The sequence below is a fragment of the Mobula hypostoma genome, chromosome 24 (assembly GCF_963921235.1).
Source record: "Mobula hypostoma chromosome 24, sMobHyp1.1, whole genome shotgun sequence".
NCBI classification, from domain to species: Eukaryota; Metazoa; Chordata; class Chondrichthyes; order Myliobatiformes; family Myliobatidae; genus Mobula; species Mobula hypostoma.
Genome location: NC_086120.1, coordinates 10,816,723 through 10,839,844, shown reverse-complemented (window position 1 = coordinate 10,839,844; position 23,122 = coordinate 10,816,723). Strand labels below are relative to the sequence as shown.

The window sequence follows — 23,122 nt, the reverse complement described above, 5'->3', positions numbered from 1 at the left end:
GTTATACAGTGTGGTTGGAGAGGTATTGTTGTACAGTGTGGTTGGAGAGGTATTGTTGGACAGTGGGGTTGGAGAGGTATTGTTGGACAGTGGACTTGGAGAGGTATTGTTAGGCAGTCTGGTTGGAGAGGTATTGTTGTGCAGTGGGGTTGGAGAGGTATTGTTGGACAGTGTGGTTAGAGAGGTATTGTTGGGCAGTGTGGTTGGAGAGGTATTGTTGGACAGTGGAGTTGGAGAGGTATTGTTGGACAGAGTGGTTGGAGAGGTATTGTTGGGCAGTGTGGTTGGAGAGGTATGGTTGGGCAGTCTGGTTGGAGAGGTATTGTTGGGCATTGGGGTTGGAGAGGTATTGTTGGACAGTGTGGTTAGAGAGGTATTGTTGGGCAGTGTGTTTGGAGAGGTATTGTTGGACAGAGTGGTTGGAGTGGTATTGTTGGACAGTGGGGTTGGAGAGGTATTGTTGGACAGTGTGGTTGGAGAGGTATTGTTGTACAGTGTGGTTGGAGAGGTATTATTGTACAGTGGAGTTGGAGAGGTATTGTTGTACAGAGTGGTTGGAGAGGTATTGTTGGACAGTGTGGTTCGAGAGGTATTGTTGGACAGTGGGGTTGGAGAGGTATTGTTGGACAGTGTGGTTGGCGAGGTTTTGTTGGACACTGGGGTTGGAGAGGTATTGTTGGGCAGTGTGGTTGGAGAGGTATTGTTGGACAGTGTGGTTGGAGAGGTATTGTAGGACAGTGTGGTTGGAGAGGTATTGTTGGACAGTGGGGTTGTAGAGGTATTGTAGGGCAGTGTGGTTGGAGACGTATTGTTGGACAGTGGGGTTGGAGAGGTATTGTTGGGCAGTCTGGTTGGAGAGGTATTGTTGGGCAGTGGGGTTTGAGAGATATTGTTGGACAGTGTGTTTAGAGAGGTATTGTTGGGCAGTGTGGTTGGAGAGGTATTGTTGGACAGTGGGGTTGGAGAGGTATTGTTGGACAGTGGGGTTGGAGAGGTATTGTTGGACAGTGTGGTTGGAGAGGTATTGTTGGACAGTGATGTTGGAGAGGTATTGTTGGGCAGTGGGGTTGGAGAGATATTGTTGGACAGTGTGGTTAGAGAGGTATTGTTGGGCAGTGTGGTTGGAGAGGTATTGTTGGGCAGTCTGGTTGGAGAGGTATTGTTGGGCAGTGTGGTTGGAGAGGTATTGTTGGACAGTGGAGTTGGAGAGGTATTGTTGGACAGTGTGTTTGGAGAGGTGTTGTTGGACAGTGGGGTTGGAGAGGTATTGTTTGAGCAGTCTGGTTGGAGAGGTATGGTTGGAGAGGTATTGTTGGGCAGTGGGGTTGGAGAGGTATTGTTGGACAGTGGGGTTGGAGAGGTATTGTTGGACAGTGGAGTTGGAGAGGTATTGTTGGACAGTGGAGTTGGAGAGGTATTGTTGGGCAGTCTGGTTGGAGAGGTATTGTTGGGCAGTGGGGTTGGAGAGATATTGTTGGACAGTGTGTTTAGAGAGGTATTGTTGGACAGTGGGGTTGGAGAGATATTGTTGGACAGTGTGTTTAGAGAGGTATTGTTGGACAGTGTGGTTGGAGAGGTATTGTTGTACAGTGTGGTTGGAGAGGTATTGTTGGACAGTGGAGTTGGAGAGGTATTGTTGTACAGTGCGGTTGGAGAGGTATTGTTGGACAGTGTGGTTGGAGAGGTATTGTTGGACAGTGGTATTGGAGAGGTATTGTTATACAGTGTGGTTGGAGAGGTATTGTTGTACAGTGTGGTTGGAGAGGTATTGTTGGACAGTGGGGTTGGAGAGGTATTGTTGGACAGTGGAGTTGGAGAGGTATTGTTGGGCAGTCTGGTTGGAGAGGTATTGTTGTGCAGTGGGGTTGGAGAGGTATTGTTGGACAGTGTGGTTAGAGAGGTATTGTTGGGCAGTGTGGTTGGAGAGGTATTGTTGGACAGTGTGGTTAGAGAGGTATTGTTGGGCAGTGTGGTTGGAGAGGTATTGTTGGACAAAGGAGTTGGAGAGGTATTGTTGGACAGAGTGGTTGGAGAGGTATTGTTGGGCAGTGTGGTTGGAGAGGTATTGTTGGGCAGTCTGGTTGGAGAGGTATTGTTGGGCATTGGGGTTGGAGAGGTATTGTTGGACAGTGTGGTTAGAGAGGTATTGTTGGGCAGTGTGGTTGGAGAGGTATTGTTGGACAGTGTGGTTGGAGAGGTATTGTTGGGCATTGGGGTTGGAGAGGTATTGTTGGACAGTGTGGTTAGAGAGGTATTGTTGGGCAGTGTGGTTGGAGAGGTATTGTTGGACAGTGTGGTTGGAGAGGTATTGTTCTACAGTGTGGTTGGAGAGGTATTATTGTACAGTGGAGTTGGAGAGGTATTGTTGTACAGAGTGGTTGGAGAGGTATTGTTGGACAGTGTGGTTCGAGAGGTATTGTTAGACAGTGGGGTTGGAGAGGTATTGTTGGACAGTGTGGTTGGAGAGGTTTTGTTGGACACTGGGGTTGGAGAGGTATTGTTGGGCAGTGTGGTTGGAGAGGTATTGTTGGACAGTGGAGTTGGAGAGGTATTATTGGACAGAGTGGTTGGAGAGGTATTGTTGGACAGTGCAGTTGGAGAGGTATTGTTGGACAGTGCGGTTGGAGAGGTATTGTTGGACAGTGTGGTTGGAGAGGTATTGTTGGACAGTGGTATTGGAGAGGTATTGTTATACAGTGTGGTTGGAGAGGTATTGTTGTACAGTGTGGTTGGAGAGGTATTGTTGGACAGTGGGGTTGGAGAGGTATTGTTGGACAGTGGAGTTGGAGAGGTATTGTTGGGCAGTCTGGTTGGAGAGGTATTGTTGTGCAGTGGGGTTGGAGAGGTATTGTTGGACAGTGTGGTTAGAGAGGTATTGTTGGGCAGTGTGGTTGGAGAGGTATTGTTGGACAAAGGAGTTGGAGAGGTATTGTTGGACAGAGTGGTTGGAGAGGTATTGTTGGGCAGTGTGGTTGGAGAGGTATTGTTGGGCAGTCTGGTTGGAGAGGTATTGTTGGGCATTGGGGTTGGAGAGGTATTGTTGGATAGTGTGGTTAGAGAGGTATTGTTGGGCAGTGTGGTTGGAGAGGTATTGTTGGACAGAGTGGTTGGAGTGGTATTGTTGGACAGTGGGGTTGGAGAGGTATTGTTGGACAGTGTGGTTGGAGAGGTATTGTTGTACAGTGTGGTTGGAGAGGTATTATTGTACAGTGGAGTTGGAGAGGTATTGTTGTACAGAGTGGTTGGAGAGGTATTGTTGGACAGTGTGGTTCGAGAGGTATTGTTGGACAGTGGGGTTGGAGAGGTATTGTTGGACAGTGTGGTTGGAGAGGTTTTGTTGGACACTGGGGTTGGAGAGGTATTGTTGGGCAGTGTGGTTGGAGAGGTATTGTTGGACAGTGTGGTTGGAGAGGTATTGTTGGACAGTGGGGTTGTAGAGGTATTGTTGGGCAGTGTGGTTGGAGACGTATTGTTGGACAGTGTGGTTGGAGAGGTATTGTTGGACAATGGGGTTGGAGAGGTATTGTTGGACAGTGGGGTTATAGAGGTATTGTTGGGCAGTGTGGTTTGACAGGTATTGTTGGACAGTGTGGTTAGAGAGGTATTGTTGGGCAGTGTGGTTGGAGAGGTATTGTTGGACAGTGGAGTTGGAGAGGTATTATTGGACAGAGTGGTTGGAGAGGTATTGTTGGACAGTGTGGTTGGAGAGGTATTGTTGGGCAGTGTGGTTGGAGAGGTATTGTTGGACAGTGTGGTTGGAGAGGTATTGTTGGACAGTGGGGTTGTAGAGGTATTGTTGGGCAGTGTGGTTGGAGACGTATTGTTGGACAGTTTGGTTGGAGAGGTATTGTTGGACAATGGGGTTGGAGAGGTATTGTTGGACAGTGGGGTTGTAGAGGTATTGTTGGGCAGTGTGGTTTGACAGGTATTGTTGGACAGTGTGGTTAGAGAGGTATTGTTGGGCAGTGTGGTTGGAGAGGTATTGTTGGACAGTGGAGTTGGAGAGGTATTATTGGACAGAGTGGTTGGAGAGGTATTGTTGGACAGTGTGGTTGGAGAGGTATTGTTGGGCAGTCTGGTTGGAGAGGTATTGTTGGACAGTGTGGTTGGAGAGGTATTGTTGGACAGTGGGGTTGGAGAGATATTGTTGGGCAGTCTGGTTGGAGAGGTATTGTTGGACAGTGTGGTTAGAGAGGTATTGTTGGACAGTGGAGTCGGAGAGGTATTGTTGGACAGAGTGTTTGGAGAGGTATTGTTGGACAGTGGGTTTGGAGAGGTATTGTTGGACAGTGTGGTTGGAGAGGTATTGTTGTACAGTGGAGTTGGTGAGGTATTGTTGGACAGTGTGGTTCGAGAGGTATTGTTGGACAGTGGGGTTGGAGAGGTATTGTTGGACAGTGTGGTTGGAGAGGTTTTGTTGGACAGTGGGGTTGGAGAGGTTTTGTTGGACAGTGTGGTTGGAGAGGTATTGTTGGACGGTGTGGTTGGAGAGGTATTGTTGGGCAGTGTGGTTGGAGAGGTACTGTTGGGCAGTCTGGTTGGAGAGGTATTGTTGGACAGTGGAGTTGGAGAGGTATTGTTGGACAGAGTGGTTGGAGAGGTATTGTGGGACAGTGTGGTGGGAGAGGTATTGTTGGACAGTGGGGTTGAAGATTTATTGTTGGGCAGTCTGGTTGGAGAGGTATTGTTGGGCAGTGTGGTTGGAGAGGTATTGTTGGGCAGTGTGGTTGGAGAGGTACTGTTGGGCAGTCTGGTTGGAGAGGTATTGTTAGGCAGTGTGGTTGAAGAGGTATTGTTGGACAGTGGAGTCGGAGAGGTATTGTTGGACAGAGTGGTTGGAGAGGTATTGTTGGACAGTGGGGTTGGAGAGGTATTGTTATACAGTCTGGTTGGAGAGGTATTGTTCTACAGTGTGGTTGGAGAGGTATTGTTGGACAGTGGAGTTGGAGAGGTATTGTTGGACAGTGGAGTTGGAGAGCTATTGTTGGACAGTGGAGTTGCAGAGGTATTGTTGGGCAGTCTGGTTGGAGAGGTATTGTTGGGCAGTGTGGTTGGAGAGGTATTGTTGTACAGTGTGGTTGGAGAGGTATTGTTGGACAGTGGAGTTGGAGAGGTATTATTGGACAGAGTGGTTGGAGTGGTATTGTTGGACAGTGCGGTTGGAGGGGTATTGTTGGACAGTGTGGTTGGAGAGGTATTGTTGGACAGTGGTATTGGAGAGGTATTGTTATACAGTGTGGTTGGAGAGGTATTGTTGTACAGTGTGGTTGGAGAGGTATTGTTGGACAGTGGGGTTGGAGAGGTATTGTTGGACAGTGGAGTTGGAGAGGTATTGTTGGGCAGTCTGGTTGGAGAGGTATTGTTGGACAGTGGAGTTGGAGAGGTATTGTTGGACAGAGTGGTTGGAGAGGTATTGTTGGGCAGTGTGGTTGGAGAGGTATTGTTGGACAGTGGGGTTGGAGAGGTATTGTTGGGCAGTCTGGTTGGAGAGGTATTGTTGGGCATTGGGGTTGGAGAGGTATTGTTGTACAGTGTGGTTAGAGAGGTATTGTTGGCAGTGTGGTTGGAGAGGTATTGTTGGACAGTGGAGTTGGAGAGGTATTGTTGGGCAGTGTGGTTGGAGAGGTATTGTTGTACAGTGTGATTGGAGAGGTATTGTTGGACAGTGGGGTTGGAGATGTATTGTTGGACAGTGGAGTTGGAGAGGTATTGTTGGGCAGTCTGGTTGGAGAGGTATTGTTGGGCATTGGGGTTGGAGAGGTATTGTTGGACAGTGTGGTTAGAGAGGTATTGTTGGGCAGTGTGGTTGGAGAGGTATTGTTGGACAGTGGAGTCGGAGAGGTATTGTTGGACAGAGTGGTTGGAGTGGTATTGTTGGACAGTGGGGTTGGAGAGGTATTGTTGGACAGTGGGGTTGTAGAGGTATTGTTGGGCAGTGTGGTTGGAGACGTATTGTTGGACAGTGTGGTTGGAGAGGTATTGTTGGACAGTGGGGTTGGAGAGGTATTGTTGGACAGTGGGGTTGTAGAGGTATTGTTGGGCAGTGTGGTTTGAGAGGTATTGTTGGACAGTGTGGTTAGAGAGGTATTGTTGGGCAGTGTGGTTGGAGAGGTATTGTTGGACAGTGGGGTTGGAGAGGTATTATTGGACAGAGTGGTTGGAGAGGTATTGTTGGACAGTGGGGTTGGAGAGGTATTGTTGGGCAGTCTGGTTGGAGAGGTATTGTTGGACAGTGGAGTCGGAGAGGTATTGTTGGACAGAATGGTTGGAGAGGTATTGTTGGACAGTGGGGTTGGAGAGGTATTGTTGGACAGTGTGGTTGGAGAGGTATTGTTGTACAGTGTGGTTGGAGAGGTATTGTTGTACAGTGGAGTTGGAGAGGTATTGTTGTACAGAGTGGTTGGAGAGGTATTGTTGGACAGTGTGGTTCGAGAGGTATTGTTGGACAGTGGGTTTGGAGAGGTATTGTTGGACAGTGTGGTTGGAGAGGTTTTGTTGGACAGTGGGGTTGGAGAGCTATTGTTGGACAGTGTGGTTGGAGAGGTATTGTTGGACAGTGTGGTTGGAGAGGTATTGTTGGACAGTGGGGTTGTAGAGGTATTGTTGGGCAGTGTAGTTGGAGAGATATTGTTGGACAGTGTGGTTGGAGAGGTGTTGTTGGACAGTGGAGTTGGAGAGGTATTGTTGGGTAGTGTGGTTGGGGAGGTATTGTTGGGGAGTGGAGTTGGAATTGTACATTTGAAGCGGTGCTGTCAGATTGGGATAGGCAGTGACAGCAGTTCTATTAGGCTAATTAATTGAGTAGCATCGATGAAGTGGGATTATTAAAATGGTACATTTGGAGTAGTGTACTTAGCTGGAAATAGTACAGTTGGAATCGCTATTGGGACCAAATAATGGAGCAGCCTCGGTGATTCGAATGACCTACTTTTATTCCTATGCTTAACCGTCTTATAGTACGATTGGAGAGGTGCAGTTTCTGTACCGTTAAGGTGATATGACTGGCTTGGTTCGGTAAGGACCCTACAGTTACAGCGATGTTATTGCGGCAATACAGTTGCAACAGTCCGGTCAGATGATATGATTGGAGTGGAACATAAAATAGTATGGTCCTGTAACACCGTTGGAGACCTACGATTGAGGTAATGCAATTGGGTGAGACTGGTGGAGGGTGTATTCGGGACAGTATACCTTGTGACAGTATTGGCAATACTACAGCATCGGGATCCTCCCATTGGACTGGACACCTCGGCATCCTGCAACTGGCTCTCATAACCCCCGGGCCATGGAAGGGAAAAGGGAATCAAAGTCCCATTCCCGACCATTATTAGGGACCATCCAGGCACAAGGCAACAGGACAATCCTGTTTCCTCCTCCTACATTAATGTAGCACGTGGCCAGTTCCCACATGCAAGATAATCTGATGAAACTTGAACCTATGTTTAGTGACAAGCGGTATTTTAGATTGTTCACCACAACTGGTGATTGATTAGAGATTGTAGGATTCGGCCTACTGTGAAAGTATCAAATGCCATTCTGAAGATTTGCAATTGAGCCCTGCCATTGGGAGAAGACAGAGTTAATTTGAAGGTGTGTAGAGTGCTGAGCTGATGGAGATAGAGCAAGACTCTCCTAAGTAGAAACAATAGCTTCTCTAATATACAGCAGCGATAGAAATGATTCCTGGAAATTAAAAGTCCGTTGAACCTTCACTGCCCAAACTTATGAGCTACATCTTGATACCACTACAGACTGCTTCAGTACACTTTACAGCCACTGAAGTATTTTTGAATTGTTGCTTCTATCGTAATGTAATTCAGTTACAAATTAGGTATTCAATTAGATATTTATCAGAAAGACGCTATGTTTTGTTGTTTCCATTAATCATGCATCAGCTAGCATGATAAGCATTTATATCATGAATCTAATCATCAATATTTTTATTAACCGTAATAGATTAGAATCAGTGCGTGCATCAGGCATGGTGCTGTAAAAATCAGCATTCCCAGAGGGCAGCAGCGCACAATTCTCTTTGCTGGAAAGATGACTGCATATTTGAAACAGCTCTGAGGACCACTCATGGTAACACCCCAAGGTTCCTGAGAGGATCTGACAGATCTCTGATGTTGGATTCCTTGTGGAGTTTAATGCAGAGAGAAATTTTCCTGCCATCCCCAGTAGTTATACTGGGAAGGCTGGTCACCTAACCAATGCCATGTTAGATTTGACTCCAGTTCAGTGCCTACATCCAATTAATTGATGAGGAATGGCTGTGGGGCACACCGGTAAGTTTTACATGATTGATATTTGTTTTGTATTGATTGTGTTAACAAACTGCTAACAAGTCAATTTTGCTTTCAAATATTACCAGTCTTTTTACTTTTAAAATCTTTCTAAAGTCAATGTTTTTGTTAACGTTTTAATTCACTAACAGCATGATTCATTTTTAAAATTACTTTTTCATTGTTTATGTCCTTGGTGGCAAATATTTTTCTCTGACATTTACAAGAGCCAGAGTTATTGACAAACACATCAAGCTCAGTGATGCCTTTGATAGCTGAGGAGCCGGATAAGTGGTTCAGCAAGCCGTCAAAGCCTTCCTGCTGGCTAGAGTAGTTGTTCCCAGTGGGAAGGCACTGCGCAGTACAGACCTGGCCAATTCAGAGCCAGATTCAGAAAGCTGCCCCTGGTAAGTGCCAGCAGTGTGGCAGTGTACACATCTCACATTTCTCTCCTCATTGAGGTTGGCCAGGCTCAACCATCCCACAGCCCAGTGTTATCGAGGGTCTTGCAATCACCTGTAGGAGATGCTGTAATGGACTCTCCAGTATTAATCCACTGACCTATGACACTCTAAGAAATGACCGGAAACTCTTTGCGGACCCAGTTATCAGTCGCAGTTCTCCTACTACTGACAGTGCTGTGGTGTTATTCACTCAGCCCCATTCACTATTTTCTTTCGGCTGGTACCTGCAGAGATGACTTTTGTACAAAGTGCTTGGTCCAAATGCTGACAGGCACCTCGCCCCAGTAAAGAACATTTGCTTGGCCTGCATGTTGCTGTACCAGGAAACCAGCGTGACTCCTCCCCTGCCCCCTGCCTCCTGCTTCCCCATGCATTGTGCACAGCGTAGTTCAGAGAGGCTGCCCTGCTGTCGAGCGGGCTGGGGCCGCGGTTACCGTGGGAGGTGGGACACAAAGCAGGATAAGGTGCGTGATCTTGGTGGAGAGCACAGAAGAAGGAGACAGTAATACCAATCGTGTCTATCAGGTGGAGATGAGGGAGATGGCCATGACTGAAGTGCGATGGGGGTCCATTTACGGGTCGGGCATTGCCAATGCCCAGCAATGGCTGATACTCATTGCGTCCAGCAGGGTGCAGCACTGAGCCCCACATTGCCGTGTTCAACCCCACCAGCCTGTCAACCCAGGTAGCCTTTCCACAGAAAGACAATGGCACTGGTGAAGAGAAGGGTCCCACACAGTCACTTACACCCCTCTCCCTGTATATAATTCTATAATGATTCAGTTTGTTGCTGATTCATTCTCGTTCTCGCACCTGGAATATTAAGTGCAACACCAGAGTGTATATTCAGGCAGGTAAGTTTTAAATGTACCTGCAAAGTAACTTAAGGAGTGTGGTTTCTTTAAAACAAAATATTTTTGGCACCTGTTCCATCTCACCCTGTCCTGGCCCTCTTTGCATGTATCAATCTTCACAGCCTCCACAGCCTCCCCAAAAACACTTAGTGGGTTTTGCGTCACATCCGGGCTTTTCCCCAGTATTGAGAGGAAAGAAAATCATTTAAGGTATTCTAGTCCGCAATGGATCAAAAGCTGGTTCCTCAGGGAGGCCTGGAAGAATCGAATGCAATGCAAGTGGCTGACTTATTAGCACAGCGGTTGATTTACTTATGTCACCAGACCCCTGCTGGTAAACAGAACAATTTCAATTGGGAGCTGAAACCTGAGGAGGCTCCTGTTTGAACTGATTAGGCTTAAATAACATGGCCTTATCGAATCTACTGATTAGGAGTGGGACTTAGTTTTCCAACTCCCCATCCCTCAGTCTCTCCTCCTTCCACTTCCCTGAGTGCTTACTTTACGGGCTGTTTCCCTTCATCCACTCGCTCCACATCCTCGCCCCACGTAATCTGCCTCCCGTTGCCCTCTCTCTGCACCGCCTCCCCCCTCCTCTCCCCCGCTGCTGCGAATACCTGGTGCTTGCTCTGGAGATCATCGTGAGGGGCAGGTGGCTGGAAGCTTTAGTGCAAACTGTAGGAGCTGAGGGCTCGGAAACGTTCAGCGCTGCTTCACAAAGAAACACGTAGGACTGGTTGATCCTGGAGTCAGAGACACCATCCGTTCAGGACCTGCTTGTTGCATTGGATGTGAAACTCCTTCCAGTATCCAAAGCTTCTATTAAATCATAAACCATGGAACACTAATAAAAATATATTCTGACTGCTCTCCCTCCCCACCCTTTTCCTCTCCTCAAATTAATCTCAGCTCCTGGTGCCAACACCATCACATGTAGGTGCTGCTATATTAACTGTACCTAATAACCCTAACAGATTAACACCCCACTCCCTTCAGAAACACAGTTTCAGGCTGCAGTTTGGCACATTCTGGTAATGAATCTAAATCCGACACGTTTGGAGAGGGATGGTTTCCCTTTATCTATATACTGTATTTTCTTTTATTTTACTTTGATGTGGAAGTTGGGTGTTGTGTTTCTTTCCTCGAGCTGACAGGAAGTGATGTCAGTGTAGAATATAGCATTGTGATTGACTGTTTCACTGTGACTGGTGTCCAGTTTGGCCAGGCTGCTGGTGCTCTTTCCCACAGCTGATCAAAGGCTTCTATTGACCACTGCTTAGGGTAACCTGACATTGACCCAAAGTTCCAGAAACACCTTCCTACTAGCACAAAACTCTCCCACAATTTGGCAGCAATAGGCTGTGAAGAGCAAACTGCTATACCGACACAAGAGATTCTGCAGAAGATGGAAATCTTGATTAATACATACAAGATGCTGGAGAAATTCAGCAAGTCAGGCAGCATCTATGGAGGGGAATAAGCAGATAATATTTCAGGCTGAAATCCTTCAGTTTTTTCCAGGGAGTCACTGAGTCTTTCAGACCATATTTAACTCACATTACAATACACAGGCAGCAATTCAGTCCATTGAGGTCTATGCTAGCCCCCTCCCACCAGAGCATTCCCGCCTGCCCCATTCCCTCAGTCCTTCTTTGCCCGGGTTCCTTCAACAAATTATTTTCTCTCTCTTTGAGTCTTTTCCCTTCACTATGCAGCTAATTTAGGGAAGGAAAGGGGAGCACTGGGGGATAGGCGAACCCCACACGGTCACAAGGAGAACTTGCAAACTCCATAGAGAGCCTGCCTGAGGCCAGGATTAAACCCGGATCCCTGGTACAGTAAAGCAGTGGCCCTACCCCCTGCACCACCCAATAACAACCTTCTCCAATACCCTGCCTTTGGTGAACGGATTCATTTGAGAAGGTCGTCACAAAGTACTGGAGCTTTGTGGCCATGCGTTAAGGAATAGATGGGTAAGATAGGATGAAGTGGATTGGGAATGGGGAGGCACTTTGTCTCTCTGTCCTGGAACCTCAGTGGGATGTGAGGAGATCTGGTGCCAGTAGAATTAACATCTTGCTTCACTGGATGACTTCCACAGCAATCCAGTGAATTTCTTTTGCCCACCAGAATGACCTATCAGTAATCAATAGGTGAGGCATCAGCTGCAGGACAAATTGTGACCATTGCCTCACCCCCACATGGAGGCAACTTCTCCAGAGCAGCAGAAAATTGGCCAATGTGACACCTTGGCAGAATAGGGGACATTTATCTGGGCTTGGGGCCAACTCAGGTTGTGGGGAGGGAGGGCATTGGGCACCCAGCTGTGCTTCACCTAACCTGGAGTAGATCCTGAAAACCTGGAGAGTGACTTCCCTTTCCATGGGCTAACACCCTCCTCTGTAAAGAGTCAGTTATTAGCTGGCCAAATCTAGAACAGAGACATTTGATACAAGATGTCATTACAGACAGTGAATACATTCCATTTGAGAAGCTGGATATATCCTTTAGTTAAAATAGAATTCCCCATTTAAAAATTCAGTTGGATTGTGCGGCACTTTAGTGCTCAATGCACTTTATCTTCAGTGAAATGTAAAACTTTAAGGAGACGTGGAAACGTGGGCACGTCTGGCAAGTTTTACACAATTTCCTTGCAATTTGTCTGCACATCCGATGTTCTAACTCATGGCTGATCCCAGATATGTGTATGTGCCTAACGGTGCAAAAAGCACACCTAGTGTGTTGTCAATGTGTCCATGGTACCAGCCATCCCTATGCCCCTCACACAGTCATTGGCACTTACAGCCTGAATGTATCTTCAGTATTACCAACAGAGCAGATGCCAGCTCTCATCTTTGTACCCTCAATACCCCCACCTCATGACCCTTTCTCACCCCCCCATTCAGCTGCCACTCATCCGACAATTCTCCCCCAGCTCCTGAACTGCCCATCCTTACCAACCTTCCAACCAACCTCCCGTTCCTAACTTTCTACCAAACTAAGGCCTGATTCCACCATGATGTTCCACACTTACCTCAACCACCACTCTCCTGATCAGCTCAAGAGCCGTCCTCTCCCAAACCCAAACACCTCCCCACCCCAGTCTTTTCTCTACCACCTGGCATTGGGCTTAACCTGGTTTCTTTGCAATGTATCTCAAAACTTATTATAGCTCATTCTCATCAGCAGTGCACCAGGCCTCAGACAATGCTGAATTCCCCAGCAACAGCCCTCACTCAAAGCGCTCCTCAGGCTGTCATCTGCCCACAGCTTAATGCACCTAAAACAGGAACAATTCACTTTCTAGGGAAGATGCATCGTATGAAATTACATATTTTCCATTTGTTCAAAGGAGTTGTATGTTAAGACTTCAGTGGCTCCTATTTCATGGTAGAATGCACTAGAGTCACAGAGATACCTATAGATTAGAAAGAGGCCCTTGGTCCCACTGGGTCTGCACTGACTCCCATCCATCCATTTATAGCAATCTCATTTTTTAATCTCCTTACATTCTTATGAGCTCCATCCCCCTGGATTCTACCACCAACCTATACAAAGGGCAATTTACAGTGGCTAATTAACCTACTGATCTGCACCTCTTAGGGATGTAGAAGGAAACTGGAGATGAAGAGGAAACCCAGGGATTTCAGAGGGAGAACATGCAAATTCCACGTAGACAGTGCCCAATGCCAGGCTTAAACCAGGTCTTGGACACAGTGAGGCAATGGCCTTACTAGCTGTGCCATTCTGCTGCCCTCTGTTACACCATGGCTTGGGTCAGGAAACCTTTCCACCTCTTCCCCAATATAGTCCATCAGGCAGTCGTAATAACCTTGCACTTGGAGAACAGGGTCTTGCCATTCCAGCTAACAAAGAAAGAGAGACACAGAAAGGGAGTGCTTGTTCTACAGAACTTCCCAGGGCGTACGGGCAGAGATTCACCTCCCTTCCAAAATGGCTGCTGATGATCAATTTCTGTGACCCGTTTGAGCCCTTTATCCAAGAGCACAAGCATTTGGATGTGCCGGATTTTAAGAATGTGGTAAAATGTTGCCTGAAATTGTGCCCCTTTGCTAGTACCTGCCACCTTTTAAAGGAAGATTGTGCCAGACTCTCAGAGGAGTCAAGAGCCCTGACTTCTCATGATGCTTTAAATATCCAATCAGAGCAACTTTGGATTTGCCTATCGAATCGTTCGCCGTGGTATCTGTGGGGTAGTATTGGAGTGAGTGGATGGGCTGTGTGATTGGACGGGGCAGATTGTTCTCAGCCAGTGTTCATTGTGAGCCAGGTGGTGGGAGTTTCTCTGGTACCACAAATGTTGATGCTGAGAGGCAACCTTGTGCCTTGGTTATATCATTTGAGTCTACTTCGAGATGTTCCATGGAATTTGAACTTGTATGAGGGAATGTCCTGTTTCTCTGCATATGTTTTGTGGAATTTTACATCCAGATCATGTGGCTTTTTGGGAAAGCTGTCTCTTCATCTCACCCCACAGCTTTGTCCCCACAACATTGAAAATCGTGAAGCGCACACTATGCATTGTGGCAGGGTCATCGGAGACGGTCTGGGCCTTGTTTACTCATCTCACCTTTGTCCAGGGTTACAGTAAATTTCATAAATCGCACAGCTATAAGTTTAGTGGGTTTTTTAAACTAAATTTCATAAGCAAAACCCTTACATGTAATAATGCAACCCCAGGCACAGGAAATGGGATTGTATCATGAGTTTGAGTAATCAACAATTCCACAGTTCATGTAGTAGAACCTCCCATTAAAAAAATGGAATGTCTGAGAATTCAAAGACAACCTGAAACCTGGAGATTATCCATCCCAAAGAAGGTGGTTTCCAGTTCTTCAGGTGTCTTCATGTGACCTGTGTCCAATGCTTCTGGTTGTCCAATCGCTCTAAACATTGCCTCCTTCCCTTTTGATGGGCAAGCGTAATCAAGCTTGTGGTGCATCACCAACCTCCCCAGTCATCACCCAATGTAGATAATCGCTCAGTGATTCATCGTCCCTCTCCTCTGGTCAGCTAATATATCAGTCCCTTGGCACATTCCCTTCCCTCCTCATTGGACACCCAATTATGTCAGTTCCTCAAAACCACCTCCCCAAAATATTGGAAATAGCAACATTATACTCAATTAGATGATTCTTAGTGCAGGAGTCCCTGTTCCTCCTCTTATGTCCAGCATTTTAATAGCTACCAGTTTTTGGGAGAATCCCTGTGGGTTTTCTCAAGATTGCTCATGTGTGCCCTGGAGGTCAGCCTCCACCTGGTCACTGACTGATTGTGAGACCAGCAGCAAATGGAAGCAAGCCAGCACTGAGTTCTGAGTGAAAAGCTGTGACTCACCACAGGCTGCGGCATCTGATCAAAGATGTCAATTCAGTGGAGAAAAGAGAAAAGGTTCCCTCGGAGTGAACACTTCCTCCAGGGTGCTGGCATGCACTAAGGCACCCTCTTGTGGCTAGTCTTTGAACAAGTTCAGAAAGATGATGGGAAGCCTCATTGAAACATACTAAGTACTGAAAAGCTTGGGATAGAGTGGACATGGAGAGAACATTTCCATTTGCAGGAAGGTCTAAGATCAGAAGGCACAACCTCAGGATAAAGTAATGTCCCTTTAAAACTGAGAGGAAGAAGAATTTCTTCATCAGAGAATGGTAAATCTCTGGAATTTATTGCAGCAGAGGGCTGTGGAGACCAAATCAATTAAGGTAGATTAACAAGTTCTTCATTGGTAATGGGGGGGGGGTTAAAGGTCACGTGAAGAAGGCAGAAGAATGGGGTTGAAAAATAAAATTGGCAATGATTGAATGGCAGGTCAGACTCGGTGGATCAATTTGCTAATTCTGCTTTTAAAGCTTATGGTCTTGTGGTCTAACAACAAAACAGACTTGTACCTAAAAAATTCCTTGTCATGAATTAAAACAGAGTGAATGTTAATTCCCTTTGTGCTCTTGAGTGTGCTATTTGCTGTAGACTCTGATATTGGAACACGTTTAGGGTTGTTGCTCATGTCCAAGGCCAGGTCTGTGATGACTGTGGAGGAGAGACAGCCAGCAGCCACTGGCTGAGAATTGGGGCAGGTTTGAAGAGGTAAAAGTAAGAAAATGGTGGGCCATGTGGGTGGAGGTGAGACAACAGTATCAGAAAGCAAGATTGGGGCCTCAAGTTGTGGACAGACGTAGTGTTTGTGGTGATCAAGGCTTCTACCTTGGAATTCAGTAGGTCTAGGGTAGGAAGAAGATCAGTAGGATATAACTGAGCTCTATTGGTTGAGAGGGTGATTTGGGATGGGGAGATCGAGGATAGGGGAGCAGACCAAGATACTTCCGAGGGTCCCAAATTTAGCATAGCGCTGTGAATACCTAGTTGTCCCAAGAGCGCTCAAGAATCATCAACTTCTCCATCTCTGATACCTGCTTGTTAAGCTATGATAAACGTGAGCCACTCACCATTCTGGATATAACCCAACCCGTGCCTCATCTCTAAACATTCACAGCTAAGGATAATTCTGCTTCTCTGAAGATACAGACTGGAAGCTGCGAATCCTATGAGGTCAAAGCTGTTGTTCGGCCCTCTCACACGGATCAAATGGAGAGAATGCTAATTCACCCTTGGCTCTGCAGTTGCTTCTCTGCTTGACAAAATTGTTCGGCCTTGGTCAGAGTAAGCTCTGACATCAGCTGCTTGGATCTGAAGAGCTAAGATTAAGTTGATGTCAGTGAATTTCAGATTTAATTGGAAAATATTGCTAATTAAAATCATTGACACCTGCAGCTCGTTCACTGAAATTTTCCACACATTAAATTTTGATTACAAAGTTCACTGGACTTCCTACTGATGGAATATCAGGTGAGAATTGTGATTCTCTTCTTGGGGCCCATGTTTATAAAATGAAGCTGCAAAACAATAAATATATCCTCAGCCAGTTCCTTTCCTTCACCTCTTCCAACTGTGAAGCCATTAGATTTCTCACATTTGGCTCAGTCTTTCATTCAAGGATCCTTCCATCAGTCAAGGGAGCAAACATTTCATCGGCAGACTGTTGCCATGTGGAGAAGAGAAGGGCGTGACAGCATGAAGTCAAATCTCACACATACGCACATGTAATCTCTCTCTCTCTCTCACACACACACACACACACGCGTTTACTATCTCTCAAACACACACGCTCACTCATTTGCACATACAATCACACACACACGGATCAATTCAAATAAATACACGTACACACATGACACATACACACATTCACACATATACGCACATGCACAGGCATGCATGGATGCACCTTACGATGTATGTACACATTTGTACACCAGTGAGTGCACACACACGCACACACACACTCACAAACACAGTTAATGAATAATGATCAGGTACCCTTCTATCTCTTCCTTCTCTCCCCTGTAGGGCAGTGATACTAAGAAGTGTTCTGATGGTGCTCTCCCATGTCAAGCTTACCAGCGCAGTTAAGAAGTAGGAAAATCCAATGCCCATCAATGGCTCAGGTTGGAGGTGAAACTCAGGCTCAGTCTCCGGTCTGCCTCCAATCTCCTTTCCATCCTGCCTCACTCACTCACATTGTAGACATAGGCTCCTTGGATCAGACAATGACTGATGCCAACCAGAGTGAAGAATAAGCAAAGGCCATTCAGTGTTCCAACAGGAAAGTGGCCAACACCAATTTCCATTGTGAACGTACTTTTCACCCACAGTTGCCCAGTACTGTCCACCACACTATGGGGAAGATGTGGCTGCCATGGAGAGTGTACAGAGGAGATTCACCAGGATGTTGTCTGGATTGGAGAATTTCAGTTAAGGGGTGAGATCGGACCAGCTGAGCTCATGTTCCCTCAAGCAAGGGAGGATGGATGATGACCTGGTCAAGGTACATGAGGTTATGAGAGGTATAGATAGTCAAATTCTTTTCCTGTAGGGCTATCAAAAATAAGAGGACATGAGTTTAAGGGAAAGGGTACTGAAGGAGATCTGTGAGGGTAGATATGTGGACCACTCTGCCAGATAAAGAGGTATTTAGACTGGCACTGAGATTGGAAAGGCATAGAAGGATGCTGTCTTAATACTGACAAATGTAATGAGTATGGATGGTCTAAATGATCTAGATAGACATAGTAGATAAAAAGACCTGTTTCTCCAGTATAACACTGACTGGAGCTGACAGCATCTAATCTCAGAATTTGTCTAAGGCTTCAGGAATTGGGGAAAAAGGACTGAATAAACTTGAAGTAAAGAGGAATTAGAAATTATTTTCTAATGAGGGGCAGGAGAATGGTCTACTTCCTTGTACAGACCAGAAGAAGTGTCTCACTCCAGCCAGTAAGGTCACTCCTGACACCCTGCCAACAGATACCTTGTCACAAATACCTCGTTGGCAAACATCCACCTGTGCTCTGAGTTTTGGTAGCTCTGGATCTGGGGAGCTCTGCATTCCCCTCCCCTCAAAAGTGGCACCTGCCCCATAGGGCAGTCTTCCTTTAACTGGAGGTCCACCAGCAGTTTAAAAAGAATTAAGTGTTTATACGTCTGAAAACTTATCTTCTAAAATCTGCTTCTGCTGCTAAAGCCCGCAACCTGTCTTCGTCAACTAATGGCTCTTCTTTTTAATCTTATTTGCATTCATATTATCCTCGCAGGTGGTACTCCGATACGAGGTAAGAATGATGGAAGTCGGTGAACTTTCGCCCTTTTTTTAAGTTTGCCTTTAGTTTTAATTACTTACCCTTTACATTTTCTTTCAGAACTTTTCAATTTTGTTTAACAAAAGAATTGTATTTTATTTCTGTCTGGTATTTTGTCGCCGTTTGTCTCTTGTGTTTTTTTTTAAACTTATATTAAACCGAGCAAGATTCCTCTATTTGATATGCTTTGACTGAAAGCATATCATAGCTTTGTGTGTCATAAAGCCAGTCACAGCTCCATAATTGTCTCTCAGTGTCAGTCCCTACCCATCAGAATCCAATGAAAACCTTTCTCTCCTTTTCCTTTTTAAGCTGTGTTCTTCTGTTTATTTTGGAGGACCTTACAATTGCATTGAGGCTCCCTCCTGGGCAAACTTAGCCTCAACAGGACCAGCTCAAGAAACTTTTTTTTTTGGCAGGCAATATTGATTGTAATTGTAGGAAGGTCGTCATGGAAGAAGAGATGACCCATTGCTGCAAGGAAAACACTTCATGTCTCCATGTTACCTCGTTTCAAGTTAGAGCACTCATATGCAATAACCTAAGAGTACCGATGCTACAAGGATTTATCAGCCTTGTGGATAAAAAACAAGATAGAAATTGCATGTATGCTGTATGTTTTAAATGAATTTTCATGAAATCCAGTGCTTGAAGGTCTTTGCTCTTTCTACTATAAAGTGGCAGAGTCTTCTATAGGGTATCATTACCCCATGTCCTGCAGCTTCCTTCAGTGCTAGAAATGTCTGTGCTGTGTTCTTTATATCTGCATATCCAGCCTTGTAACCTGGAATATTGTTTCAATGAAAAGTGGCTGTCAAATCAATCTCCTATCCAGTTCTGCAACGGCCAAGCAAATCTGAAATGGCCTCCCAGTGCCCTCCCCCCGTAAAATATTTATAAAGCTCAGGGCCCGCCCTTCATCTGCTCTCATGGTGGTATGTGACGTGCTACATTGAGATAGCATGGCCTTGGGCTGGGCGAGTGACCAGCATCTGTCCACCCTGCTGCCCAGTCACCCGAGCGGACAGGCAAACTGGTTCAAGAGTTTCAGGCGAGGATAGGATTAAGCGGAAATCTGAAAGCACACACATGATAACCCCCCACAGAGCTGTGCAAACTGATGCCCCAGGAGTAGTGTTTGATTTGCTTTGGTAAGTGGGGTGTGGAAGGTGTGTACATTGACTCAAGATTCAGTCTACCAGAAGCATGGTTCAGCATTCTGTGTTGTCTTCACTATATGAAACTTACTAGAATTTGATAAAACTGCTTCTCACTGGCTCCGGAATTCTCTCGTCATGACCTCTGATGCCATTGTATAAGCATATGTGCCTCCACAGAATTATTTTGAGCTTAATCTAGAGATCGTAAACTACCTGTTTGGAGTAGTAGTGTAACCAGTGCAGAGCAGAGCCCAGAGAGTCTTGAGTTACAAAACTGTATCATGTTCGAGCCTTTTCCCTGGGTTCATGATGCACTCACAGAATGGATAACCACAGAAAACCATAGAAACCATAGAAAAACTACAGCACAGAAACAGACCTTTTGGCCCTTCTTGGCTATGCCGAACCATTTTCTGCCTAGTTCCACTGACCTGCACACGGACCATATCCCTCCATACACCTCCCATCCATGTATCTGTCCAATTTATTCTCAAATATTAAAAAAGAACCCGTATTTACCACCTCGTCTGGCAGCTCATTCCACACTCCCACCACTCTCTGTGTGAAGAAGCCCCCCTTAATGTTCCCTTTAAACATTTCCCCCCTCACCCTTAACCCATGTCCTCTGGTTTTTTTCTCCCCTTGCCTCAGTGGAAAAAGCCTGCTTGCATTCACTCTATCTATACCCATCATAATTTTACATACCTCTATCAAATCTCCCCTCATTCTTCTATGCTCCAGGGAATAAAGTCCTAACCTATTCAACCTTTCTCTGTAACTGAGTTTCTCAAGTCCTGGCAACATCCTTGTAAACCTTCTCTGCACTCTTTCAACCCTATTTATATCCTTCCTGTAATTTGGTGACCAAAACTGAACACAATACTCCAGATTCGGCCTCACCAATGCCTTATACAACCTCATCATAACTTTCCAGCTCTTATACTCAATACTTTGATTAATAAAGGCTAATGTACCAAAAGCTCTCTTTACGACCCTATCTACCTGTCACGCCACTTTTAGGGAATTTTGTATCTGTATTCCCAGATCCCTCTGTTCTACTGCACTCCTCAGTGCCTTACCATTAACCCTGTATCTTCTACATTGGTTTGTCCTTCCAAAGTGCAATACCTCACACTTGTCTGTATTAAACTCCATCTGCCATTTTTCATCCCATTTTTCCAGCTGGTCCAAGTCCCTCTGCAGGCTCTGAAAACCTTCCTCACTGTCTACTACACCTCCAATCTTTGTATCATCAGCAAATTTGCTGATCCAATTTACCACATTATCATCCAGATCATTGATATAGATGACAAATAACAATGGACCCAGCACTGATCCCTGTGGCACACCACTAGTCACAGGCCTCCACTCAGAGAAGGAATCCTCCACTACCACTCTTGGCTTCTTCCATTGAGCCGATGTCTAATCCAATTTACCACCTCTCCATGTATACCTAGCGACTGAATTTTCCTAACTAACCTCCCATGCGGGACCTTATCAAAGGCCTTACTGAAGTCCATAAGGAGTCTAACACTAAGAACTTCTTAGGGAAGAAGGAACTACCGATCTGGCTGTCAACCTTCACCTGGTGATGGCTATTGACCATTCCTTTCACCCAGCCCTTCACCGATGTAAATCTTCCCACACATGCAGGAAGGGGGTACAGCGGGCTCCTCGTGGCCAGGACCCGCTGCCCCTTGAGCCAAGGAGGATGTCTGCTAATGGCCTGGGTCTGCTGAGCCAGCAGCTCTCCCTGCTTCTGTGCTGGGGCTGCTGAATCGCGGAGCCCAAACTGCTGGTGCGATCTCGTACTGCAAATCCAACATTCAGTTCACAGCACATGATTTACCAGTCTTGCCCTTCTGGTCTGGAATATTAAAATGAGGGACAGGAAAGTGGGGAGAGGGTGATGAAGGTGGAGGGGTTTATCTTGGTACAGTTGGACATCACGGTGATTTCCTTGAGGGCTGGGGGGGAGAATGCTTGGGGAATGCCCTGCTCAACCAGAAAAGGGAACATCCTAAAGATTTCAGGTAGGGTGTTCCAATCCATTGAGAACTGGTTTGGTCCAGGGTTTGATCCTTTGTTGCTGCCATATTGGCGGGGCAGGTTTTAAAGGGATCTGAGGGAAGAGTTCTTTGCATAGGGAACGGTGGAATTGGAACAATTTAGGAATCGTTTAGGCAAGATGCAGAAGAAAATAGTCCTAATGAAGGCAGCTGGGATTAATGTTAATGGGCAGCAGGTCAACATGGACATGGTGGGCACAAAGATTTGTTTCTTTACTGTACAACCTGTACTCCCTGTCCACACAGCATGAAAAGTTAATGGGGGGGGGTCTTGCATTACGCAGAGCAGAGTTCACGCTAGCTAAGGGACAGAAGGTCTACATCTCCCTGATGGATTGCACTACAGCTGACAGGCATACGGTCAGTGTGGAGCATCTGATTTGCCTGCAAGCACAGTTGAATTGTGCGGCATAAACGACAGGAACATGCAGCCTTGGTTTAGAGAGGCACGCCATATCCTGGAATTTACAAATGAAAAAAATTAGAGCAAAAAAAGATATTGCTCCTGGTACTTGGATTAAAGGGATCATCTCTCCTCGCCAGCCAGTTATCAACAGCTACTTTCCGAGCAGACAATGCCGTGCTCCTGGGTGAACCTATCACATGGATTGTGGCAGTCCAGGCAGGGCAGGGAAGCTCGGGCAGTAGAGAAATGCAGCCATTTCTGCAACCTGTACGTGAAAACTGCTGAGGTTTTAATTCCCTTTGCTGCCGTTTGTTTCCTGACAGGTGCTCTGCAGATCGAGAACAGCGAAGAAACTGACCAAGGGAAATACGAGTGTGTGGCATCGAACAACGCTGGGGTGCGGTACTCTCCTCCTGCTAATCTATACGTGAGAGGTAGGGAGCGGCTGATTGCTCAGCACTCTCTCACCAGAGGGTGCTGGCCTCTAGCAGAACCCAAGTGTATCAACATCTAGTGTCTGACTATTCCCCCAAAGCTGCAAAGCACAGGGGCGTATATCCCCACTGGGTGTCCTTCATAAACATGGACAATCAAAACCCCCTTATCTCCCCATTCTGATTTCCAATTCTGCAGCAAGAAGGGCAAGCTGTATTTGTCCTAGAGAATTATTCTTAGTTCTGTAGTTCAGTAAAAATATCTAACACTTGGTTACAACTTTCAAGGTAGCTCTGGGCAGTACAGTGGTACAGCTGGGAGAGCTGCCGTCTCTCCACTCCAGCAACCCACATTCAATCCACACCTTGGGTGATGCCAGTGTGGAGCATGCACATTTTCTCCAGATGCTCCTGTTTCCTCCCACATGAGGGAGAGGAGGGGTTAATCGGCCACTGTAAATTTCCCAAATTTCCACTGCTGTGTAGGTCGGTGGTAGAATCTGGAGAATAAACTGGGAATAATATGAGTGTTAATGGGTGCTTGATAGTTGTCACAGACTCTGGTTCATGTTTCTGTGCTGATAAATCTGTGATGCTCCCAGCGTGGCCTGGCCTTGGGAGAAGCACTAGTTAAACGGGTCCATGAATCAGTTGTCAGTTCCAAGCTGAAGCTGGTGAAGTCGCATCAGGCTAACCAGGACATGTGGGTAGATAGAAACGCACTTGAAGCTGTAGCAGC

General features: G+C 46.2%; 1 protein-coding gene across 12 annotated transcripts in view; it reads left to right on the top strand.

The window, feature by feature from the left end:
* LOC134337298 (receptor-type tyrosine-protein phosphatase S-like) overlaps positions 1-23,122 on the top strand; it is a 513,177-nt gene that overhangs the window by 294,084 nt on the left and 195,971 nt on the right. For all 12 annotated transcript variants that reach the window (XM_063032185.1, XM_063032183.1, XM_063032184.1 and 9 more), the window contains exon 6: positions 22,273-22,383. In XM_063032185.1, coding sequence (XP_062888255.1) covers positions 22,273-22,383 — 111 coding nt within the window. The remainder of the gene's footprint in view (positions 1-22,272; positions 22,384-23,122) is intronic.